This window comes from Saccoglossus kowalevskii, chromosome 8 (assembly GCF_978046115.1).
Source record: "Saccoglossus kowalevskii chromosome 8, keSacKowa6.1, whole genome shotgun sequence".
NCBI lineage: Eukaryota > Metazoa > Hemichordata > Enteropneusta > Harrimaniidae > Saccoglossus > Saccoglossus kowalevskii.
Window position 1 is genome coordinate 15,700,572 of NC_140648.1, and position 19,364 is coordinate 15,719,935.

Below are 19,364 nucleotides of genomic sequence, written 5' to 3' on the forward strand. Positions count from 1 at the left end.
CACAACGCAGCAGCATACATTTGCTTACAGTCGAACAGCAGCAGATTTATACTTGAGTATTGCAATCTGATTCCATGACAGCATTTCTTTTCGATTCCTTCACTCATTGAATTACTTTAATAAAAGCGAAGATTTCGAATACTACTATGAGATGAGAACGTTTAATGACAAGTCAACGCACTGCACATGCGAATTATGTTAACAACAATACATGTCAACATTGTAGCTGAAAGCTGCATAAGCTCAGTATTGATAGGGTGCTGGTCGTCGCGCAGTGCGTGTTCTAATCTCATGTAAACAAACAAATGCGTTTAACACGCGTTGTGTACGTTGCTATAATTCCCATATCTAACAGAAAGCGGCACGACGACCATCGCCCTTTAAACTCTGAATCAAGTTGACGTGCATAATAGAGTATTGTTGTGCAAACGCCCGCATATTCATCGGTCTTTCCTACGATCCTACAATCCTACTTCTGGTCAAATAAAAACTATCCAACTCCTACCTGTTAAGTTGAATTCTATCGTGAACATTAATTTCGTTCTCATATTCTAGGGTGGTCCGTTTAATAGACGGTACTATCAAATAATCCGATTCCTTTGCCTAAAAGACCACCGAATTCTCGCAGAAAGCTGGGGAGCAACGAGACTTGTTTTTACACCTCCCATGTCTTTCGTTATCGCGACCACTGATTCCCTGACTTACGTCACAGTATCGTGGTATTTGATGAGCATGATGGCAAGAGATATCATGATTGGAACACTATTCAAGGGACAAATACAAGTCTCGTGGCTCAACGAGATCTCGTCGGCCATATGCGTCTGCGTGATTCTTTCCTTTTGGGTATTCAGGACTTAGAAAGAAAAGATTCCAAAAGATTTGGAAACTTCATAATGCATATAATATAATAGTCAGCATATATAGTTGTAATCTTAGGCTTGAAATCGCTACAGCAATGGCGCCGCGTCGTGTTCGATATGGGACTCATTTGAACACGCGCTGCGCGACGACCACGGCCCTTTAAATTAAAGTTTTGATATTCGGTGAAATGGCGAAATAATGAATAAATCATGAAAGAGAATACCTGGTTATTAAAATTTATTTGGTTACAATTCAGGAGCGCGTGCGTTTGTTACAATGTGCATTTGAAGTGCGATGTTGTTGGACGCCCTTCTTCTAAGAAGCTAGCAGACACTGCATCTGGCCAATTATAGAAAGGATAGCGAACACAATATAAAAAGCGACATAAATTTCTTAAATTTATGTCAATTTCGATATTGAAAATAAATATGAAAGCAATAAACAATCATAACAAGGTCCAAATTTGTTTGTTTTGCATAGTGTGTTTGTTTTGCATAATTTGTCTAAACAAATGTGAATGTGGTACAAAAAATGAAAGTTAATTTGCGAAGTTTTAGTCAAAATATTGAAGTATAAAAAAACATCTCGTTATAATGAGATACATGTTGGAAACGGGGAAAACTGTCTTCTAGTACTTTAATATATATTATTTTACTTGGTAATAACGAGATATGGATTATTGTTTATATAAAAATTAAAAACTGTCTTGATATAACAAGATAAACAGTAACTATTAGTCGCCTAGTGCGGAATTTCAGGCGCATGCAGTCGGGATATTGGCCATGTTACTCAAGTACCAGTACATTGCTACTCGACCGCAAATCGGACTTCAACATATGTGGTGAAGATGGTAAGAAACACCAAATTATAATATACAAAGCGAGCGACTTTATTTTTTTTTTTTTTTACATGCCGTAATTATTTTAGAGGCATATAACTTTCCATTTTTTTTGTTACTGATAACGCATCTTGATAAAACATAATTTTTGAGATGATAAAATAAACATCGGTCGACAGTCCAATGCGCATGCGTCGTATACTTACATGTAATCAAAACAAATGTCTTTTAGCAATTCATTGAACAAATGATTGTTGTTTTTTCTGATTTAAAATAAATCAAACCCTAATGTTTTTTTCAAACAAACTTGTTTCAAAAAGCTCACAACTATTCATGTAATCTACAAGTTGTCTCTTTAAAGCGGGAGAGTCGTCACCTGCGCATGCGTCAGATGGCTATAGCGTGTCATTGTTTACAAACAAGCGTCTATCCATGAGCCTTTGCGTTTTTAGCGTGTGTTGTTACCGTCGCATGGGACTCAATCACCGCGCATGCGCAGGTGACGACCCTCCCGCTTTAACTAAACAATTAAATTTTCACTCGCTTACATGGATGTTCGCATTGGTATGAAATACCGATATTGCAATATGTAAATTCTTGATTTATGACAATCTGCAATGATGTCGAGACAGCAAGGTTAGTTTAAATTTATGCATGTGACTCTGAAAAAAACAATTGGTACATTACCCAGTAAATGGAACTCAAAATATTCAGTATGAGAACGCCAATACAGACACTCCGCAAAATACTGTACAACCAAAATATACAATACATAAATATGATGCACTACGGGTTCGGTCGAAATATCAGAGTCGTGTTGGGTATCGTAACATACGTAATACAATAAGTAGTTTGTCACGTTGGTTTATATAATTGTCCCGGTACCGAATCGTGCTAAATGTGTGCTCGGTAGCCAGTGAGGTGTCATTAATATAACAAAGCCACTAACGAAGATTGACATATTCGTTCCTGCTGATTTTGTCCAATTGTCGTATGAACATAAATTGCATGACTTGAAGACTCTCAAGTGCCAGAGTACAGTACCACGGGATGTCTAGAACATATTAATTTGTTGTGGTGCAGGGCAGCGAAATTACATTGTGATCCTTTAATGCCAGTTCATATCACTTTGTATTCAGTACAATGTATAACTTAGTTTCGCTGTGGAGATTGCGGGAAATTGGTAAAAAGCAAACCCAGAGCTATCCTATTCATGTGTAAATCTGGAAATATCTTTACATTTAGTGTAATGCTCTTTTTCACTACATGGGCCGAGTCTTTAGTTGCATGGGTGAGTGAGTTAGCGCGATATTTATTGTTCTGATTTCTCAGCTCTGGAAAATTGCCTTTGAAGAAATAACTCACTCGGTTTTCTGATGAGGGAATGAGTTTGATGCATAATAGTCCGTCAAGGCAGGACTGGTACCCATTATTATTACGTTGATCGACTTTCGGACAAAAACACTATATTAAAAAATTATATCTTGGGTAATATTTAACCACATAACAAAATAAACGCTAGGTACAAGTATGAACAGCTAACCATTGTGATATTGTATAATGTACGTCCTCAGAGTACCGAATGACACAGCGGCGACCAACGTTCAGGTATAGACTTCGAGTCGTAAATAGTCTTGAAGTGACGCAGATTGAACATTTGAACGAAATGAAGATACGCGGATAATTTTAGTATTACCTCGTTTACTTGAGCTAACTTTCGACGGTTTAGCGCGAAGCTATTCATTTTCAAATTTAAGAACAAACAGGACTATAAAAAGGTTTCATCCGTCTCATATTATAGCCACATGGTACGTAGTACCTCTGAAAATGGCCATGTATTCACAAAGCGTGTCGGCCTACTCAAACAAATGTATCATTTTCAAATATTGAGGGGGTAATTTGTACCCTCCACTTGGATCAAGTGAGAACAAGGTCGTTCTGAGCGGTACTTTCCCAGTAAACGGCTTTGTTGAGGACATACGAATACTGCTTCGAGCGAAGAATGAGTATTTCCCTGGTAAATACCGAACGAAAGCTGTCCACAAACGGAGGTCATCGGGCTGTTAGAACAGAAGAAACGAACCAAATATAATCACTGTCAATTTCCTGTCGCCTGTCATTTACCGAAGACGACCAAATGAAGTTATTTAATGACACTAGTTTTGTTTGAGTGTGCTAGTTCTTGCAGATTTGTGTGCAATATTCCACAAAATGGTGGGCCTGAGAGTCCCAGAAAGCCCGGAGATCTTATTTTATGCACACTTACTTTTTATATGGTAACATTCTTCAATACATTACGTCACTAACAAAGGATAAAAAAAGTATTAACCAGTGACTAAGTATACATTGCGCAGAATTGCGTCTTTAGCGCGCATATTAAAGGGAGGTGGTCGTCACGCCGCGTCTTTTTCGACATGAAACTCATAGCGACGTGCACGACGCGTGTAAAATGTTTTCATGAAATTTGAACATGCGCTGCGCGACGACCGCCGCCTTTTAAGAATAATAACCTGTAAAATATTGAATTCACGAATGAGCATGGTAATTACATTCATGACACACTTGTTCAGTAAGGAGCGGAGTGTCACATCAGATAAAATAGCACAACGTGACACGACTTGACACTCATCCACACTTAATAATAAAAAAAATGATTCCACACAGTGGCACGATCAGTGTATGCAAATTAGGAGCATTCTTATTGCGAAATACCAAAACCAACGGACATGATCCACTGTATAACAGTTGTTCAACAAACACTTTATTTATATTCTCTTTAGAATACGTGAAACGGCTTTGGATATACAATGTTTGAAATAGTTGGTAAAAATTAATATACTTATATATTCTGATTTTCCAATCGCAAATTGCCCTTCATTGTTGTAGGTATCTGGCTCCTGCGCGTCAGTAAATATGTGAATAGTTAAAAACAAAAATTTAAAAAATTGTAAAATGGAAAATGTTGAAACGACAAAACGCCCGCGTATCTTTATGAACATCAGAATAACCACAAAGCCCACGTTCTCATATATTTCCAATAATCAACGCCGCCACTCACGGTTTTTGCCGTTACGTTGACCCATTGTACCTACCCCATTCCTATCCATGTGATCAAGGGGGATTCTTGAGAAACTGCTCACAACGTCTCGTTCTGATATTTTTTTATTTTAACGTGGGAAGGCTATACTAATATTTGGACTAGAGAACGGATTCAAATCGACGTACAAGTTAAACTTGATTGATCACCGTGTCAGTGAGTTAAGTGGGAGAATAATCTTTCCAAATCGAGTTGTCCGCTGCGACAATTTAATTGGCCCCGAAACACTTCAATTACTGACCGTAAATCAAACGATCGAGAATGTGCGAATCGATGATGCTAATCTAATAAGAACAAAGAGTTTCGACTATAAACTGTAATGATCTATCTATGTGACGCTCGTGGGAGTGTAATGGTACTATGTGTACGTTCGTGAGTCACTAATTGTAGTCGAGTTTGATACGCGAAAAAACAACTTTCTCAGATTGGTCCAACTGTTAGGTGCTTGGTAGCCAATCAGGCACAATCTTGTAGCTTTGCATTAACTTACTAATTGTACTGTTATAGAATGTTCAAATCTAAATATCAAAGCAATAGCGATGCAATAATAACATGGCGTGTGACGTGTTTAGTGTGGGGGAGCATAGATCCTAAAGGTTCTGCGTCAGGAATGTTCATGTAGATTTTATATAGATATGATATTGTTGATATTAGACCGTGAGGTTTATACGGGATATGTAATGAACTTTTGTTCTGTTTACCCATTTCGTGCATTCTTTTTGTACTTCATGGATTACAAATTATGACAAATATGAATACACAAATTAATCGTATTTTTAACGATTCAATGTGGACAAGAACACGTTGTTTTTAATATTGTTGTTGTTTGATACTGGGTGTTGATGAATACTGAGCTGAAAACATTGTTCTTGTAGCACAAATTTACCGCACGCTCACCGGTTGTTTCGGGAGGATCAGAGAGAATATTTTAAAAACTAGTCGCTTTTCATTCGTACTTTGCTCGACGTTAATATCACGGCAAAAACTCTGGAGCCTATTAACAACGCTCGGCTGAACTTTCGATATTAGATTTGGATTTTTTATTATCCAAGCGCAGTTGAAAAAAAAAACCATAATACTCCTCTTTGAATTTACAATACAAGTTTCGATCTTAATATATTCTGTACAAAGAACTAACTTTTGGAGTTAATATCTTCTTAATGCATATTTCCCACAAATAGCGCCATCTAGCGACCAAAGCGCTTCTATGATTTAACATGTTGTTTACAGCCTTAGCGATACCTTTATTTAGTTATGTAGTCCTTCGTTACTCAGAAGACAGGAAATCGTAACAGCAAATGGCGAGTGGTAATCACAATATTTCCATAAGATTATTTATTAAATGGTGATGAAACAGACAAGCTGTAATCGTAATCATATCAAACAAAATATGACAATACCGTCTTAATTATACAATTACTTCATCATGTTCATTAACGCTCTCCACGATTGCTACTGGTAACCATGTGTTATCATTTCCCAGTCATACTTGCCGAAGAGGCCGGGGCTAGTTTTTACATTATTTAGCAGCACATTTATTTATTTTCAGTTGATATGCAAGACGAGAAACATTCCATTTCATTTTCAGAATAGGCTGCGCGGACACCATGTTGGACCAGTTCGAGTGAGCGCTTGTTTTCCTTAATAAAACCGCTTCCACACCTCCCTCCCTCCCTCCCTCCCTCCCTCCCTCCCTCCCTCCCTCCCTCCCTTTCATTGACCATCTCACCAACTGTAGAGGTAATTATTGATAAGTCTTTTCGTTTTATGTTTAGAGTATTTACTGAATATTCTGTAGTATTATAAACTTCAATAATGTGAATCGCATTGTTTTCACGTTGTGCATCTCAAATAGCAGACAAATATTAGTAGCCAATCTTCATGTATGGAAGGCTAATTATTTATTATTATGTCTCCAATACTCTAAGCGCACGGGAGTTCTTTGTAATCTTTCTTTGATTTAGTTTTAACAACAATGTGATCCGCTCACATATTTTGAATATTTGCTGCATGGCTGGTGAATACAAAGGCCGACAACTCTCAGAAAACTGTACATTTGGCTAGTTGTTGAACATGTGCAACATATATTAATTTGGTTGTTCAGGATTACCCCAAGGTTGAGTTTGTGCTGTTTTTTTTTTTGACATTAACTTTTTTTCACCGGCTCTCCGACCGGCGTACCAGAGCAGTTCGCGCATAGACCCTAGAAATACATGGTGCGCGTCCGAGAAACATAGAAAGTACTGTGACGTAACTCCGTCCGAGAATAGTGAATGATAGAGACATAATTGAACATCGGATGTTATACGAACTCGTTTGACACTCGAAATATTCCCAGAAAAGTTGTTTTTCAACATGCATCTTGTGCATCAGGTCTGTCAGCAAATTTAATGAATAAATTTAATGAGGTAATCTTGGATATACCGGGTGAAACTGTGTAGTATCAATCAGCCCATCTAGTAAGTGCGTTTTAAAAGATATAATAATAATAATAATAACTTTATTTAATTAAGCGCAACAATTCCAACATATGAAGATCAAAGGCGCTGATACAATAAACAATCAGTCAAATATTAAAAGCACATTTAAATAAGTGCGTTTTCAGTCTGGATTTAAAAATGTCTACTGAAGGACTAGAACGAACAGACAGAGGTAATTCATTAAAAAGTTTAGGACCTAAATTTTCAAAAGCACGGTCTTTGTATAACACCTTGGACTTTTTACTACACACCTGACGAGTTTTAATAAGAAACTTTGATTCAGATCTTAAACTACGACTAGGTACATAAAATTCGATTAATTCACATAGATAATTTGGGGCAAAACCATACAAAGATTTATACACTAGTAAAAGTAATTTGAAATTGATTCTTTGTACAACTGGTAACCAATGAAGTTTAATAAAAATGTCTGTAATGTGGTCATATTTTCGAGCACGAGTGACAAGGCGGGCTGCTGCATTTTGTACACGAATAAGAGGTTTTATCTTAGTTACAGGGAGACCAGACAATAATGAATTACAGCTGTCTAAGCGAGAAGATATGAATGCATGTACCAACTTTTCAGTATCAGATTGGGATAATGATTTACGAATACGATTAATATTTCTTAGATGGGAATATCCAGATCTACAAATAGTAGAAATGTGTGTTTCCATAGATAGCTGCGAATCAAACAAGACACCTAAGTTTCTAGCACTTGACGAAGCACTAACCAATTCTTCACCAATTGCGATACTAGACAAAGGACACGAGTCTTGTGAGAATCTCCGAGACGACATGCACACAAATTCAGTTTTCGACACATTCAAAAGTAGGAAATTACAAGACATCCAATCGCTAACGTCTTGAATACATGTCTGAAGTATCACCCGGGCGCGAATTTGATCATCTTCAGAAACCGATAAATAAATCTGTGTGTCATCGGCGTAAAAATGATATTTTACGCCGTGACGTCGCAATAACTCGCCCAATGGACGCATGTACATTGAGAACAATAATGGCCCTAAGACGGAGCCCTAAGACGAATATATATGAATCTTTTGCCGGGCAGAGGGACCAAAGAAACCACAAATTGTACTCAAATAGATAACTGAGAGATAAATAGAACTTAAAGAGGCGATGTGGATAATGTCAATTGAGATCGGGTTTTTTGAGCATTTTCAAATATTTTTGTTTGATATTGCATCTTGATAAAAAGATGAAATATGAACGAAATTATTATTTTTTTACTGTTATTTGATATTGCATGTTGAATACCAGATTGTATTCTGATTTATTCTTAATTGAAAATAACTCACTATCCAGAGATCCCTTCGATGAAAATGGAAAAGGCCACTACGCAAGCTCAGTGTTTATTAATGTACGTACTAAAAAATCAGTACACATGCAAATTATAAAATGATATGTTACGCAATAATGTCTGTAGTGCATGATAAATAACAAACAAACAAACTTTGGATATACACGTATTGATCAACAATGATAATAAAAAGTGTCATATCCTCGTCCATATCCTTCTTTAAGTTGGATTAAGATATTTCATCAAATAAAAAATAACATTTTGGCGGCAACCATTAGCGTGTTCGTTGGATGAAAGACTCACAACATGAATGTTTAACTATTTATTACGTATATGTAAATCAGAACGCATGCGCATTAGATTTGTGCAGTATTTCTTCGAATTGCAGTTTTATTACGCGCAAATTTGACGTCACTGGCAAAGTGCGGATGAATATACTTTCGAAATGATTTGAGGTTCGTTCAATCAGCAATCACTACAGTACACTTACATTGCGAATCACAACCTCTCTTGAATTTGAATTCAAAGTTCAAAAGAAATTACCGTTAATAATGGAAAATATTGTGCGTACATATTAAATTTCTAAGAATCATTTCTAAAAAAATATTGGTATCACTGAGGTAATTTTGTTTGTTTCCTTGCAGCAACGACCAAGTCTCGGCACGGCGTCCGAATCTTGTGGTGACGTTGTCAGAGAATGTGAGCAGAGGCGAGGATGCCGAGATCGTCTCAACTTTAATCATTCATACCTGGTGAATTTTGGATGTAGTGACTTGTTCGAACCTGACGTAGTGCCTGCGAACTGCTCGTTCAGCTGCAGCCTTGATCTATTCTACTTCGCCACATTCCCGCATCCATCGCGAAGGATAAACCGGCGTCTTCTCGACTGTGACTGCGAGAAAGACTACAGTGACATATATGACAAGGCAGACGAGTGTAAGAATTTTCAAGAACGTTTACGATTGTGCTAAACTTTATTCATCAACATTGAGTGGGAACCCTCACACGCGGAATTGTACTCACATACAGGATCCGTAGGTCTTTAGAGAAATTGACGGAATTCATCGTTATTTAGAGAGAATATGTTGAATTTAGTGAATACATTGAACTCCCATGACAACGTTTGGCCATACAAGATTAAATAGCTGAGCGGTGAAAACCTAACGTGCTGATATCTTGTAAAAACGTTAAGTTCTTGATAAATTTGTAAATTGTACGAGAATATTCTTAATAGTCCTGTTTATGTGATTGCTCTTTTGAAAGCGAACCTTGGACTATATATTGCGCCCCCGTCGACAGGGGGTGTTTTTGACTTGGCAGCCGTCAGAGGGCGTCATAGACAACTCAGCAGCATACATTTGCTTACAGTCGAACAGCAGCAGATTTATACATGGGTATTGCAATCTGATTCCATGACAGCATTTCTTTTCGATTCCTTCACTCATTGAATTACTTTAATAAAAACGAAGATTTCGAATACTAGTACGAGATAAGAACGTTTAATGACATAGTCAACGCACTGCACATGCGAATTATGTTAACAACAATACATGTCAACATTGTAGCTGAAAGCTGCGGTGGTCGTCGCGCAGTGCGTGTTCTAACCTCATGTAAATAAACAATGTGTTCAACACGCGTTGTGTACGTTGCTATAATTCCCATACCTAACAGGAAGCGCGACGACCATCGCCCTTTAAACTCTGAATCATTCAATCAAGTTGACGTGTATTATAATAATACTAATAATAGAGTATTGTTGTACAAACACCCACATATTTATCGGTCTTTCTTACAACCCTACGTCTGGTCAAATAAAAACTATCCTACCTGAATTCTATCGTGAACATTAATTTCGTTGTCATATTCTAGAGTTGTCCGTTAATCGACGGTACTATCAAATAATCAGATTCCTTTGCCTAAAAGGCCACCGAACTCTCGCAGAAAGCAGGGTGCGCAACGAGAATTGTTTTTACAACTCACATAGTGTTCTATTGTCTTTTGTTATCGCGACCACTGATTCCATGACTTACGTCACAGTATCGTGGTATTTGATGAGCACGATGGCAAGAGATATCATGAATGGAACACTGTTCGAGAGACAAATACAAGTCTCGTGGCTCAACGAGATATCGTCGGCCATATGCGTCTGCGTGATTCTTTCCTTTTGGGTATTCAAGACTTAGAAAGAAAAGATTCCAAAAAATTTGGAAACTTCATAATGCATATAATATAATAGTCAGCACATATAGTTGCAATCTTAGGCTTTAAATCGCTACAGCATGGCAGTGGCGCCGCGTCGTGTTCGATATGGGACTCATTTGAACACGTGCTGCGCGACGACCACGGCCCTTTAAATTAAAGTTTTGATATTCGATGAAATAGCGGAATAATGAATAAATCAAGAAAGAGAATACCTGGTTATTAAAAACTTATTTGGTTCCAATTCAGGAGCGCGTGTGTTGGTTACAATTCTAGAAAGGATAGCGAACACAATATAAAAAGCGACATAAATTTCTTAAATTTATGTCAATTTCGATATTATAAATAATCATGAAAACAATAAACAATCATAACAATGTCCAAATTTGTTTGTTTTGCATAATGTGTTTGTTTTGCATAATTTGTCAAAAAAATGTGAATGCGGCACAAAAAATGAAAGTTAATTCGGGAAGTTTTAGTCAAAATATTTAATTATAAAAAACATCTCGTTATAATGAGATACATGTACTAACACCTAATAACGAGATACAGATTTTATTTTGGTGGAAACAAGGAAAACTGTCTACTAATACTTTAATATATATTATTTTACCTGGTAATAACGAGATATGGATTATTGTTTATATAAAAATTAAAAACTATCTTGATATAACAAGATAAACAGTAACTATTAGTCGCCTAGTGCGGGATTCCAGGCGCATGCAGTCGGGATATTGGCCATTTTACTCAAGTACCAGTACATTGCTGTTCGACCGCAAATCGGACTTCAACATATGTGGTGAAGATGGTAAGTCACACCAAATTGTGAGAGTGCTGTTTACCCTTCTTGAGTGTGTGAGGGCGCTGTTCATCCTTGAGTGTTATTTATATTTTCTTTAAATATTCATATTTCTACCTTTGAGATGTATTGTAAATTCTTTATTTTTATTATTAATTTCTGTAGAGGATATGTAATGTATTATTTCAATGTATTTTGTAATTTTGAGAAAACACTTCTTTTGCCGAGGTCATGTGACATGACAGACTCCATCTTGTAAACTTCTGTTTGCAAACACTTTTCGTTTGCTGTCTGCAATTTCACCCAGTTTCAATCTTTATCAGTCTCTAGAAGTTTGAAAACCATTTCATGATTTTCTGAGCTCGAGCTGTGTGAATGGCGACCTGAAGCTGAGGAGAGCATTGCATTTCACTCAATTTAGAGTTGTTCTAGTCAGGGTTTTCTTTTTTTGTTTTGTTTTGTTTTTGTTTTATGTTATCTTAACCATAGTATGAACTTGGAATAAAAGAACGCAGTGAATGACATACATGCGTGTCTCTGTGTGTGTCTATCTGCACGTTACATTTTGGCGTAGTCGCAGGATCCAAGTGCGACTTCTACATGGTTTAAACCCTGACTTGAAGAGAGAATTAAGGCCAAGTTGAAAGTGTGTTTCCTGGGTGGTGTGCTACATTTCACCTGAACTGTGCTACTGTGTTCTCATAGAAGACACTGATGTTCAACCTGGGCTGATGACACATCATCAAGGATGAAAAGACAAGTTTGTGTGAACTCTTTCAAATAGACTCTTTTATTGAAGTTTGTTTGACAATAATTGTTTGAATGTTTATTTTGTACTTGTGTATTTCACAGAATTTTCACAGTGTTTGTTTTTAGTAGATCGCTGCAGTGTATGTTTTTACACGTGGTGCACTGTAAAATTTTACTTGAAGCTGTTATTGTGTGAATGTAGTAGTATAGGATCCCTTACTGTGTGATAATCTGTTATTAAGGTCACACTGTATGTATTTAGTACTTGAGTGTAGATTATTTTAGTTTAATGCTATTTGTGTACTGCTGGTTCACAATTTCTTTTTGCTGTATATCCTACTATCATGTCTGATACAGAGCAAGCTGCTACTGAGGCTGATGTCCAAGGGATGTTGCAGAGAATTAAAGCATTGGAGTTGGCTGTTACACAAAAAGATGAGGAAGTGGCTGCAGCATGGGCAGATGCTGAAGCATCTAGTATGGAGGTAAAGCGTCTGATTGCTTTGGAACGAGAGACATCTAAGGTCAGTGCAGACTCTAGTACTGGTATGGGAAAGGTGGTGTACATGTCTCCGAGTAGGAAACTTGACAGGTTTCATGACAAGCCTGAAAAAGCCAGTGATCTGTCAGTAGAGGACTGGATTGAAGATGCCCAAGCAGTTATATCCTCCAGAAGACTAGATGTGAGTGAACAGGCTGCATTTCTCATTGAACATCTTGTTGGTAAGGCCAGACGTGAGATACTTGGTCGTGGAGATGCCGTCAAAAGTGATCCAAGTAAGATATTTGCAATACTTATAAGAGTGTTTGGTGACGGTGATAGTTTACCCCAGCTACAGCAACAGTTCTTTGCGTATACACAGTCTGATGGAGAAGACATCATTGCATGTTCCTTGCAGTTAGTTTGTTTGTATGACAGAATCGTACAACTAGATTCGTCATTCAAACCAGGTAGAGAAAGTCAGTTAAAAAGTCGTTTAGCTGAAGCTGTTCGAGATGACAGTTTGCGAATGGAGTTACGAAGACTGAATGCAGATCAGCCAGAACTTAGTTTTTTCGATGCTCGTGACCAGGTTATCAAATTGATGGGTCAAAGGGGCAAATCTTTGAAAGCAAAACGTGAAGCTGCTGTTCGTGAGGTATTAAGTGACCAATCTAAAAGTGATGGAGAAGTTGCAGCACTGGCTCAACAGGTGTCTATGCTTTCAAAACAAGTTGATACCCTCACATCAATGGTACAGAAATTTGTGAAACCTGAGAATCGTTCACCTGTGTCAACTGACAATAAACCTCGATGTTGGACATGTAACTCACCAGATCATCTAAACCGAGACTGCCCTAAGAGAAAGTCCAAACCAAAGCCTAAACCCCAAGATTTAAACTAAACCAGCCTGCTGCAGAGAGCCGTGTGGTAGGTGAGACTAGGATTGATGGAGGCTCATTTATACATAGCGTGGTGGGAGATTGTCCAGAAGCTGTTCTAAAGTTGGGAGGTACAGATGGTGTGTGTGTACTTGACACCGGTGCCCAGGTCTCAACAGTAACGGAGCAGTTTTTTAGAGAATATCTTGTTAAAGCAGAGTTAATAGATGTTGCATCATTTATTAAGTTAACTGGTTCTCAGGGCCTTGATATACCCTACCTTGGTTATGTGGAGCTGTCTATTACTATTTGTAATCATACATTTAATAATTTGGGTTTCTTAGTTGTGCGTGACCCAACCAATACTCCTGTTGAGTCACGAAAGAAAAGAGTACCTGGTGTTATAGGGTCCAATGTTTTTAGGGATATAAGAAATGAATTGGTAGGGCAGTATGGTGATAACTTTAGAGAGAAAATACAAACTGGGCTTAGTGTGAATGAGATTAACTTTCTTTATATACTAGAAGCTTACAAGCCAACGTTTGTAAACAATGAAGAAGTGTTTGCAGTTTCAGTGGAGAACAGACCTGTGAGAATTGCTGGGAAGAAACCTGTATTGATTCCTGCTCGTTCTATACGTGTAATTGATGGATCTCTCAGACCTGCTCCCATTGGACAGACATACAATGTGTTGTTGGAGCGAAATGAAGTTCATGTTGCAGAGTTGCAGAGTGGAGTGGCCATTGGTGCAACATATGTGACTGTGACTAATACTGGTAGGGTGCCTATGCAAATTGCAAATTTCAGTGATCGTGATGTTTATTTAACCCCTCGCACCCCAGTGGGAGTGGCTAAGTCTGTTTCTTTAGAGCCAACTATTAGGTTTCATGCTGTGAATGTAAATGAAGTACAAGTGACAGAAGTACCAGGCAGTGATGTCACAGCTCCTGAAGTACAAGACCTTATCTCAAGAAGGAATGTTGGTGATGTTAGTCAAGTCCAGAAGAACAAGTTAAATATGCTGATTGATAAATATCAGAACACATTTAGTAAGGATGAGGATGATATTGGATTTTGTGATTTAGTACAGCATCGAATAATTACCACTGATGATAAGCCTGTTAAAGTACCACATCGTAGAGTCCCACCACATCACTGGGATGAGGTGAGGGAGTACTTACAGAAATCTTTAGAGAGAGGTGTTATTAGAGAGTCGTCTAGCCCTTATGCATCACCAATAGTTTTAGTAAAAAAGAAGGATGGTAAGCTGAGGTTATGCGTGGATTATCGCTCCTTGAATATGAAGACTCACAAAGATGCGTATCCTTTACCTAGGATAGAGGAAGCTTTAGAAGTACTTGGAGGCGCCAAATATTTCTGTAGCCTGGATTTGGCACATGGTTTTAATCAACTTCCGGTTGCTGAGGAGGACATTGAGAAGACTGCATTCCGTACATGTACAGGAGGTCTTTTTGAGTATACCAAAATGCCATTTGGTCTATGTAATGCTCCTGCCACCTTTATGAGGTTGATGGACAAAGTATTTGGTGATATCAATTTTCAGACTCTTCTTGTGTATCTTGATGACATTTTAGTTTTTGGTTCTACTTTTGAAGAAACTCTATCGAGACTCGATATAGTACTTTCTCGTTTGACTAAGCTCAATCTCAAGGTAAAGCCTGAAAAGTGTCATTTATTTCACACTAAAGTACGCTATCTGGGTCATGTGGTGTCTGGTAATGGTGATTCCCCAGATCCGGAGAAAGTGCGTGCAGTTCAAGGGTGGCCTCGGCCAAAATCAGAACGTGAACTACGTGGGTTTCTTGGATTGTCTGGGTATTACAGGAGGTTTATTCCAGAATATGCTAAAGTGGCTGCCCCACTCCACAGCTTACTAAAGAAGCCTGATGATGTCAGAGGGAAGTCAAAGAAAGGGAGGAAGAAAAGAGTTACTACCAATAAGGGGTGGTCATGTGATGTCAATGAATGTTGGAACCAGTCTTGTGAAGAATCATTTATGGCACTGAAAAATGCACTGACATCCCCTCCAGTCTTGGGCTATCCTAATTTCAAACAGCCCTTTATCTTAGAAACTGATGCTAGTTTTTTAGGGTTGGGCGCTGTTTTGTCACAGAAACAAGGTGATAAAACTGTTGTACTTGGGTATTCTAGTAGAAGTTTAAAACCTAATGAACGCAATATGCAGAACTACTCCAGTATGAAATTAGAGTTGCTTGCATTAAAGTGGGCAATCACTGAAAAATACAGAGATCTTCTTATTGGAGCTGAATTTGTAGTCTATACTGATAACAATCCATTAAGCTATTTCCTGACAACAGCGAAACTAGGTGCCACCGAAACTAGATGGGCAGCTGACCTTGCACAGTTCAATTTCACAGTAAAATATACCTATGTCCTATGTCCGGCAAGAGCAATGGAAATGCAAATGCTCTTAGTAGAAAAACTAGTCATGGGGATGATTGTTTATCTGTTACATTGAAGGAAATCAGAAGTGAACGTTTTGCTGAAAACGCTCTTGATACTCCTGTTTCCACTGTTCTTGAAGACTCCATTCGTGCATGTTCTGCAAGGATGTCTACTGAAGTGTTGCTTAAAGAAGTTCGCGTTAGAACTCAAAACACAGAGCCAAAGACAATTTCTACTTTGCCGTCTATCTCTAAGACCGACTTATCACGTATGCAGATGCTAGATGAAAATATCAGCAGACTTTGGTTCTACTGGAAAACTAGGCACCCTCCTACTAAGCGTCAGCTAATGAGGGAAACCAAACAAGCACGTAAGTTGCTCCGGTGTTGGAAACGGATCTTGGAAGATGAAGGTGTGCTGTATCGAATTGTCCATGACACTGGTAGAGAAGTGAAACAACTAGTGCTCCCAGAACAGATCAAAAACCAAGTGTTGAATGCAGTGCATGATCAGGTTGGGCATCAGGCAGCTGAGAAGACAACAGCATTGGTGAGAGAAAGATGTTACTGACCAGGAATGGTTGGAGAGATTGCTGAGTACTGTAATAGATGTCAACGTTGTACTTTGGCCAAAGCAGGGAAGAGGCTCCATCCCACCATGGGATCCCTGACTGCTTCAAAGCCATTGGAGATACTTGCTATGGACTACACTGTACTAGAACCCAGCTCGAATGGTGTTGAGAATGTTCTTGTGCTCACAGATGTGTTCACCAAGTTCACTCAAGCAATACCAACCGAAGATCAGAAAGCGACAACAGTAGCTCGTGTCTTAGTTCGTGACTGGTTTGTTCGATTTGGAGTACCTCGTAGAATTCATAGCGATCAAGGCCGTAATTTTGAAAGCAAAATTATTCGAGAACTTTGTAACATCTACAATATCACAAAGAGTCGCACAACTCCATACCATCCAGAGGGCAACGGACAGTGTGAGCGATTTAATCGCACTCTCCATGATCGATTGCGCACACTCCCTCCGAAGAAGAAGTCAAAGTGGTCTGAGCACTTACCCGAGCTAGTGTATGCATACAACTGTACTCCACACTCATCTACTGGCTACTCTCCTCACTATTTGTTTTTTGGCAGAGAACCTGTACTTCCTGTCGATCATCTACTTGGCATTGATGTGTGCAAGGATGATTGCTCGGTAGATGGATGGATAGCCGATCATCACAGAAGATTAACAAATGCATTTGAAATGGCCCCACGGAAGACTGAGAAAGAAGCTCTAAGAAGAAGAGTCAGGAATGATAGTAAAGCTGACAAAACTGATTTGGAGCTTGGTGCTCGTGTGTTCTTAAAGAATAGAGTGATAGGGCGCAATAAGATCCAAGATAAATGGAATCCTGAACCATATATGGTCATTGAAAGACTTGACACTGGTGGAAATACTTATGTAGTGGAACCTGTCACTGGTGGGCTACCGCGCAAGACTGTACATCGAACTGAGCTGCTAGATTCCAGAAGTCTTGTCAAAGACATGGAAGTTGGCAGTGCCACAGAAGAAGATGTTAAGTCTGAAAAAATATCTGACAGTGACTCTGAAGATGAAGAGTGTGACTTTCGTATTGATAGTGAGACCAGGTGTGAATTGCGTACTATTCCTCCTTCTGCTGAAGTTAATGTGGATAACAATGAAAGGTCTAATCCAAGCATACCTACAAAGCCTCTGATACCTTCTGATACAGTGGTTGAGCAACCAAGTATTTGCCTTAAAACAGAAACCATTGCTAATAAAACTCCTCATGATAGATCAGCGGAAAAGTTGACTAGTTCAGAAAATGTAATAAGTGAACCTCGAAGATCAACTCGTGTTACAGCTGGACAACATTCCAACCCACATAATTTACCAAAATCAGTCATCGAAGAAACTTCTGTGTGTGTAAAATATGATCCTAAAATGTTAGCAAAAATGGTTCAAAGCCATGCTAATTTGGCCCAGTCCAATATGCTGATGATGCAGATGTTATCTGGGATAAACCATGTTTAACTTTCACAGTAATGTAACGCAAATGTAATTTGTATTGGGTTATTTGCTATTTGAACTTTGTACTTTGTAATTTCTTCTTTGTGTTCAATGAACATGTTTAAGTGTTAATATGATAATGACCCTTTCACAACAGCGTAACGCAACCTGCATTTGGAGCCACTGTATTTGTTCTATTTGATGCGCGTCGTATTCTTAGCGCGTCTTTGTGGATCCAGTTCATGTTGGTTTAGTTGTTAACTGGTCATGATGTCATCATGAATCTTTTTGATTATTACAAAACTTCTGTTCTGTAATTTCTATTCATTGTTTGGTTGTTGAGGGCACCAACCTTCAAGCAGGGAAGTGTGTGAGAGTGCTGTTTACCCTTCTTGAGTGTATGGGGGCGCTGTTCACCCTTCTTGAGTGTGTGAGGGCGCTGTTCATCCTTGAGTGTTATTTATATTTTCTTTAAATATTCATATTTCTACCTTTGAGATGTATTGTAAATTCTTTATTTTTATTATTAATTTCTGTAGAGGATATGTAATGTATTATTTCAATGTATTTTGTAATTTTGAGAAAACGCTTCTTTTGCCGAGGTCATGTGACATGACAGACTCCATCTTGTAAACTTCTGTTTGCAAACACTTTTCGTTTGCTGTCTGCAATTTCACCCAGTTTCAATCTTTATCAGTCTCTAGAAGTTTGAAAACCATTTCATGATTTTCTGGTAAGTTTAATCTTTGTAATTGAGGTTACTGAAGTTGTTATTTAAAATATTTTCGAAACTTTTATATTTTGTGTTGAACTTTATGCATATCGTCTATGACAATGCATATCGTCTATGACATTTTTGAATTGTACTTCTGCTTTATATAAAATGTCACATCCCCTTCGGATATCATTGCTAAAGTTCTTGATATATATTCTATGCCCATTTTTTATGAGTTTATTGTCAGTCAAGCACATTTTTCTTTATAATCTTCTAAAATGTGTACAATTGCATGTATTTGACATATAGAGCTCGAGCTGTGTGAATGGCGACCTGAAGCTGAGGAGAGCACTGTATCTCACTCAATTTAGAGTTGTTCTAGTCAGGGTGAGCTATTTTGTATATTTCTATATAATGTATTTCTGAGATTTATTGCCGTTATATTTCTTAGATGAATATATTTTTATTTATCATGTTTGCCAGCAGCATAAAC

The 19,364-nt window shown here is 38.1% G+C and overlaps 1 protein-coding gene across 1 annotated transcript; it reads left to right on the forward strand.

Moving 5' to 3' along the window:
* Window positions 1-12,689: 12,689 nt before the first annotated feature.
* Window positions 12,690-13,867, forward strand: LOC146739353 (uncharacterized). Its single transcript, XM_085502723.1, has one exon. It carries the CDS (start codon window positions 12,690-12,692, stop codon window positions 13,728-13,730), a length of 1,041 nt encoding a protein of 346 aa, XP_085358849.1. The 3' UTR covers window positions 13,731-13,867.
* Window positions 13,868-19,364: the final 5,497 nt, after the last annotated feature.